We start from the raw sequence: 7,605 nt of genomic DNA, 5'->3' as shown, positions 1-7,605 counted from the left end.
CCTGCGAGTCCCTTGGACTGCAAGGCGATCCAACCGGTCAGTCCAAGAGGAGATCAACCCTGACTGCTCTTTAGAAGGCCAGATCCTGAAGTTGAAACTCAAATACTTTGGCCACCTAATGAGAAGGAAGGACTCACTGGAGAAGAGCCTCATGCTGGGAAAGATCGAAGGCGAGAGAAGAAGGGGACGACAGAGAATGAGGTGGCTGGATGGAGTCCCTGAAGCAGTAGGCGTGAGCCTCAATGGACTCCAGAAGATGGTAGAGGACAGGAAGGCCTGGAGGAACGGTGTCCATGGGGTCGCGATGGGTCGGACACGACTTCACAGCTAACAACAACAACAATAACTGGTCTTAAAAGAGGCAGCCATCCCGTAATTACGCGAGCTTCACCTTACGTCGTCAGGAAGTTTACTGGCGCAGAATTGATTTTTCTCCCAAGGCACATTTTTCCCCCTCCCTCCCTCGCCCCCCAAAAAGCAAGGTGATACAACTCTGGTCCCAAAATGAGTCTGGTCTGAAGAGGTCCCGGAACATCTGCCTGGTGGGACATCCATCCCCTTCTCCAAGTCCGGAGATGACGGGGCTCGGCAGGAACCACAGGGGGCTCAGCGGCCCACTTTGTTATCCCCCAGGACAAAGGGGAGGGTCCCAGAGCTGCAGCTTTTGCTGCGCTTGCTCTTCCGCCCCCAGGCCAGGAGACCCCCGGCGGCTTTGCTGGGCAGGGGGGACTTGCGACTGTTCTCCTTGTTGCTTTTCAGCAAAGCAGCCGCTCCGGACGATGTGGCTGTCGGTTTCTTGTCCAACTTCTGGAGGGTAGAAAAACAGAATAGAAGAATAACTTTATTATTGCCACTTTAAATGTACCTTAATACATTTAAGATGAGATTTTCGTTGCATGCAGTTCCCAAAGGGTGACCGCCTCCAATATACACTGCAAAAACGCGATCAAAATAATAATAATAATAATAATAATAATAATAATAATAATAATAATAATAACAACAACAACAACAACAACAACAACAATAATAACAACAACAGCAGCAACATCTGGCAGACTGTGCAATGATTAATAATAATAAACATAATAGTGAATAGAATAGAATACAGTAGAATAGAATAGAATAGAATAGAATAGAATAGAATAGAATAGAATAGAATAGAATAGAATAGAATAGAATAGAATAGAATAGAATAGAATAGAATAGAATAGAATAAAACTGGAAGGGACCCTGGAGGTCTTCTAGTCCAGCCAAAGGCGCACAGAACGCTGTTACCTTCCCACCATGGTGGTCCCTATTTTTCTACTTGCATTTTTACGTGCTTTCGAACTGCTAGGTTGGCAGAAGCTGGGACAAGTAACAGGCGCTCACTCTGCTATGCGGCACTCGGGATTCGACCCACCAAACTGCCGACCTTCTGATCGACAGGCTCAGCGTCCTAACCCACTGAGCCACCGCGTCCCTAGGGCTTTATAAAGCGGTGCTAATACTTCGCGTGATCTTGATTCTATGCCTCTGTTTATGCAACCCAGGATTATGAGTTTTTTGGGCTGCTGCTGCACACGGCTGGCTCATGGTCAAGTGATCGTCCACTAGGACTCCAAGGTCCCTCTCACAACTGTTTTTATTAAATAATTAAACATTAAATAATAATAATGATAAATATTAAATAATAATGATAAATATTAAATAATAGTAATAATAGTAAGTTTTGTTTTGTTGTTGTTGTTGTTATTATCATTATTATTATTTACCGACATGCACACACATATATGATCCAGAGAAACAACACCGTTGTCAGAATCCATTTATATCATATTCATAAATGTATGTTTAAAACATTATTCCATGGAAGCTGCCATCTCCCGAAGAGAAGAGAATGGATGTGTATTGAACCGGTATTAGGCATTTCAAAGGAAAGGAGAAACCTTTTGAACTGGGGAAACAAAAGGGGGGGCTAGCATCTGGCTTGTGTCACGGAAGAGAGCAATAAACATGAAAGGTCCTAATTTCCTTTTTCCCACGAGAGGGATGATACGAGAGAAAGGATGGGGGACTGACCAAATGGGGTTAAGGGGGGTTAAACCGGGAACTCTATATAAGGGTTAGTTCGTGGAATAATATTAAGTCCTGTCTCATTTCCTACAACCAAGCATGTCATAGTAAAGATTCTTTTTGTAATAGACTTGACTCCAAGAATTTTGTCTTCCTAAGACGTGGTTTGGGGTGGGTCCTGACAACCGTCTACTCCAGGTGTATACAGATACATGGTAAGAAAAACAAATCTTGTGAGTTTACCAGACAGAGTAAAAGGAAGGGCAGAATGATCAAGAAGAGGTTCAGTCTTCGCCTTACGACCACAATTGAGTCCCAAATTTCTGTGGCTAAGCGAGATGTTTGTTTAAGGGACTTTTACGACTCCATTTTACGACTTTTCTCGCCCCAGTTCTTAAGGGAATCAGTGCACTTATTCAGTTAGTAACCTGGTTCTTAAGTGGCTTCCCCCCCCCCCCGCTTGAAGGTTGCAAAAGGGGATCCCGGGACCGCGGGTCACTGCAACCGTCGTAACTGAGAACCAGCTGCCAAGCGTCCCAATTTTGATCACGTGACCACGGGGGAATAATGTGATGGTCATAAGGGTGAAAAACGGCCGCAAGTCACTTGTTTCAGGGCCCTCGTGAACTACGTGCAAAAGATGGCAATCCTTAAGAGACACCCCCCCCCTCAAGGTTCCAGAACCACTGGGTTCCTGTTCTGTCCCAGCCTACGTAGGTCCTTGTTACTTCAAATGGCAACCCCCTAATTTAGCAGTAGACTGGATAAATAAACCCCTTTTATAGACCTTGTCCACAAACAGAACAGAGCAGGAGCCAAAACAAGAAATAACTCACTGGTAACATAAACAGACCATCATCTCTTGACACAGAGGCTCTTTACAAAGGGTTGCCTCCAGCAACCAGCCCTGCCCACACATTCCCTTTTTGTTAGGAAGTCCCCGAGGCCTGGCTTCTCACTGCTTTCTCCTCCTCCCCTGGAGCCGCCCCACTGCCTCCCTCTGACTTACTCGTGTGACCTGTCTACATTTCCGAGTGTCTCTGAGGTCTTCCAGCTGTGCTTCCTCCGAGTCTGACTCATCCTCCCAGGCCAGCTGGCTTTCAGCTTGACCAGGAGTGGAGGGGCCAGATTCTTCCTCACTTTGTAAGTCTGGTAACTCATCAGAGCCTTCCTCTGATTCTGATGGCTCCCCAGGCCCCTCCTCCTCCTCCTCTGATTTCCTGGACTCAGCTGCCAGGAGGATCACAGGCTGGCAGGGAATCACAACAGTTCCACCCTACCCCATCATCCACCGCCCCCGCCTCCCCCTTGCCTTACCACGCTCTGTCCTTCCGGGGGCAGCAGAGTGATGACGCCCACCTTCACCCCCTCCTCTCCGGCCACCTTCAGCAGCTGCACCACATCGGCGTGCTTGGACCACCGGCAATCTTGACCGTTGATGGAGACAATGTAGTCCCCTTCCTTCAAGCCAGCTTCCTGTCGAGACAGAAGTGGGGGTGATTTGCTGGAGTTCGTTCAGATGGAGGGGAGGGGGGGAAAGGCTGGGGAGTGGGGGGGAGGGGAGGGAGACCTTGCGGAAGGTCAGCCAGGAGAGATCGGCGCAAGATGGACACGCTGCAGGAGGGACACGGAAAAAAAGGTAGGGTTGGAAACACATCACCAAATTAGCTCCACCAAAACAATTCCCCCCCCTCTTGTTTTCCATCTGGCAGCTGGTCTTCTGGACACCCAGCATCTCCGGGATCGGTTTACCCCTCGCGGTTCACGGCGGCTGACAGACTATCCTTCTCGGCCATTAATTTTGCATACTTTCCCTTTGAGGTTCCTCATGGTGGCCGAGGTCTCTCCCTTCGTTGACTTGGGTGATGAAGTAAGTCCTTGTGTTTGTGTCCGGGGACTCAGGTTCCACCTATCTGTTTTCCTAGACCCCAAAGTTCTTACAGAAACGTCTGTTTCTGTAGATGCACAGACACGGCTCTTGTTGGCCGAAGACCAACCTAATTGGCCAAGAACCAACTGACTGAGTGTTCTTCAGCTTCTACTGAATGTCTCCCAGCATCAGATTTCCACCCTGACCCAAGACTGCCCCTGTCAGCTGCCTTCTTACGCTTGCTTGTGTGCTTTGACAGTCTGCGTGAACTCTGGGGAGGGAGGATGGGAGGGAGAAGGCTTGGGGGAAAGCGAAAGTAACTTCTATATCTCCCCGAGATGCTGCTTTAAGGTCACCTGGCTGGGAGAAGAAAGCATACCGACCTACGCTTGAAGTCATCGTTCTGAAAGCATCTCGCTTCAACTCGATTCATCATATGAAGGGGTCAGTGATTGGAAGCCACTAAGAGGGATTTGGCCGGGCACTCTCAGCTCTGGCTAGGCATTACTGCAACGTGCTTGGCTTCTAATAAAACGATACGGTCCTCGACAAATGGCGCCAAGGGCTGGCAGGTCTGACGGCCCCTCCAAAACACACTGGGGATAACCTATAAGATCTCCAAAGCAACCTGGACTCCACCTTGGCTGTTACAGGACTGGGCAACTCACCGCCGCGCAGCCACCAGCGATGATCCCAGCGACCAGGACTGGAGAATCGCCGCGCAGGGTGAATCCAAAGCCGTTTGCTCCACGGAGCAAGTGCACTGTCCGTGTGGGATGCCACTTATTTTTGGCAGAGAAAATGGACAGGGGCCCCTGGGGAAAAAAAAAAGAAACAAAAACAGATGATGGTGAACAGGGGACAGGGAGAGATGGGGCTGGGTTGACGATATTGTTCAGACATTACACTACTTAGCAGAAGGGAATATTTGTAGCTCAGGGCTGAATTTGGTGCTCTCTGAGCTTCGCTGTTTTCTTGCAGACGTTTCATGACCCAATTAGGGAGCATCATCAGTGCTAGAAGAATGTGCAGTTTGCAGAGAAGGGGAGGAGGGGGAGGACTGTGGGGTCCTTGATGCTCTCTACGCTCGGCTGTTTTCTTGCAGACATTTCATGACCCAACTAGGGAACATCATCAGTGCTGGAAGGGAGTGGGATTTGCAGGGAGGAGGAGGAGGAAGACAACGAATATGGAGTCCTTAATGCTCTCTGAGCTTGGTTGTTTTCTTGCAGCTGTTTCATGACCCAATTAGGGAATATTATCAGTGCTAGAAGGGAGGGGAAGTTGCAGAGAGGAGGAGGAGGAGGAGGAGGAGGAGGAAGAGGAGGAGGACGACGACTATGGATCCTTGGTGATGTCTGAGCTTGGTTGTTTTCTTGCAGATGTTTCATGACCCAATTAGGCAACATTATCAGTGCTAGAAGAGAGTGGGGTTTGCTCTCTAGAGATTAGAGATCTAAAAATTAATATCAAGACTAGACCAACTATCAAACAACAAACAACAGCCTAATCAAGGAACTACCAAGAATCCCCCCACCAACAGTGACAGTGACCACTAATGTATAAAATAAGAAAAACCCTCACTCCCTTCTAGCACTGATGATGTTCTCTAGTTGGGTCATGAAACGTCTGCAAGAAAACCACCCAGCCCAGAGAGCACCCAGGACCTCACAGTCCTTTCCTCCTCCTCCTCCTCCTCCTCCTCCTCTTCCTCCTCCTCCTCCTCCTCCTCCTACCCCCACTGCACTCCCTTCTAGCACTGCTGATGTTCCCTAGTTGGGCCATGAAACGTCTGCAAGAAAACATCCAAGCTCAGAGAGCACCAAGGACCCCACAGCTCTCCTCCTCCTCCTCCTCCTCTTCCTCCTCCCTTCCTCAAACCCGACTCCCTTCTAGCACTGATGATGTTCCCTAGTTGGGTCATGAAACGTCTGCAAGAAAGCCACCCAGCTCAGAGGGCACCAAGGACCCCCTCCTCCTCCTCCTCCTCTTCTTCTTCTTCTTCTTCTTCTTCTTCTTCTTCTTCTTCTTCTTCTTCCTCCTCCTCCTCCTCCTCTCCTCAAACCCCCCTCCCTTCTAGCACTGATGATGTTCTCTAGTTGGGTCATGAAACGTCTGCAAGAAAACCGCCCAGCTCAGAAGGGACCAAGGAGTCCACATTACACCTGTCACCCTGATCACTCTTCCCCATTAACTAACACTCACAGAAAGATCCTTCTCCAAGGCCTATTGAACCAATGTGGTCAAGAGCCTCTGACAGACTGTTCTCCACAACTAACTTCATCTCTTTTGGATTTCTGCATGCTCATGGCTACTCCTGCTTCACTGGGCGGTAAATTTTGAAGTTTAGTTACCACTCGGGCAGCAGAGAAACAGCCAAGGAGAAGATCGTTCTTCTTTTGAGAGGATACCAAAGCTTCCTCTACTTTGGTGATGGGACACGAGGAGGTGTGACCTAGACACAATTATTCCACTTGTCCAAGCTGAGAAAAGTAGAACGGAAAGATAACGTAGGGGTTGAATGTCAAAATCTTCGGAAGAGCTACTGATTATACCCCTGACCAAGTTGAGGGAAGGATGGACAGAATCAAGGATAGGATGAAACTGTCCTTGCAACAGCTATTAATGATTGCTGGAGACAAGGTGCGGTGGTGAAGGTCGGTCCTTGCAATCTCCTGGACTTAGAATGGACTTGACGGCAACTAAGTCTATTGGGAAGCCTCAATTTTACTCCATCAGCTTGTGTCCATCAACTTTCCTGGGTCAAAGTGGGAGAAGCACGCATTGATGTGCACAAGTGTCCACTGGAAAATCACAACACACAGGATATTTTTTTGGCCCCGATTCTTTGAAGGCAGGACTTTCTGCTGTCCGCACAAACACGGTCCTCTTGCAGGAGGCATCAAACTTACCAGCCTATGAAAGATGTCTGTGACTTTCACCTTGGAGAAGTTGGGAGATTTGATTTCGGGTCTCTGGTGTGTTTTGGCTAGAAAAACACAAGAAGAGGGGGAAAACGTTACAACTTGGGAACTTGGTTTGTTCCACACTTTAGTTCACCGTGAAGACGGACCTAAAACGACAAAAGTGTGTTTTCCACGCATCTAAATACAGAATTTGACCCCTTGGGCAAGTTCCTCGTCCTTCAGCCTTAGAACATTTCAGAACTTTTTTATAAAATCCCGTTGTTTTAACATCCTTTTCATGTCTTGTTTGAATTTGCAGATTTTACAAAGAACAGACAGAATTTTATCAGATCCTGCTCAAAACACACACGAAAAGTTGATTCAGAAACTCTATATAGATTTCTGTTAAACTTAAAGATGGAGGAAGAACAAGTAAAAGAAACAAGGATAACTTGGGCAAAGAACTTTGGATATAATATAGAATTAGAAGATTGACAAAAAAGTTATGGGAAAGAAATATTAAATTAACTAAAGCAGCGGCGTATAAAGAAAACATATCAGAACTTCTGAAAAAAAAGCTGGGAGGAGAATTAGAATTTCAGAAGCCATGACAGGAGAGTCGATAGCAGTCTTCCAATACCCGAAATGGTATATTTGCTTGAAATGGTATAGGTTTTCCTGCCTGAGCAGGGGGTTGGACTAGATGACCTCCAAGGTCCCTTCCAACTTTATATTATTATTATTATTATTATTATTATTATTATTATTATT

The 7,605-nt window shown here is 47.4% G+C and overlaps 1 protein-coding gene across 1 annotated transcript in view; it reads right to left on the bottom strand.

Moving 5' to 3' along the window:
• Positions 1-487: 487 nt before the first annotated feature.
• The window catches only part of RHPN1 (rhophilin Rho GTPase binding protein 1), a gene marked incomplete at its 5' end in the record, with an annotated part of 30,668 nt that continues 23,550 nt past the window's right edge, over positions 488-7,605 (bottom strand). Inside the window, 4 exons of the mRNA XM_083358206.1 lie at positions 488-807; positions 3,376-3,534; positions 4,597-4,743; positions 6,841-6,917. Of these exons, the coding sequence (XP_083214332.1) occupies positions 607-807; positions 3,376-3,534; positions 4,597-4,743; positions 6,841-6,917 (584 nt within the window). The 3' untranslated portion in view covers positions 488-606. The remainder of the gene's footprint in view (positions 808-3,375; positions 3,535-4,596; positions 4,744-6,840; positions 6,918-7,605) is intronic.

The sequence above is a fragment of the Vipera ursinii genome (assembly GCF_947247035.1).
Source record: "Vipera ursinii genome assembly, chromosome: 3".
NCBI classification, from domain to species: domain Eukaryota; kingdom Metazoa; phylum Chordata; class Lepidosauria; order Squamata; family Viperidae; genus Vipera; species Vipera ursinii.
Note: the sequence above shows the minus strand (reverse complement) of the source record. Positions and strands in the feature narration are given on the sequence as shown.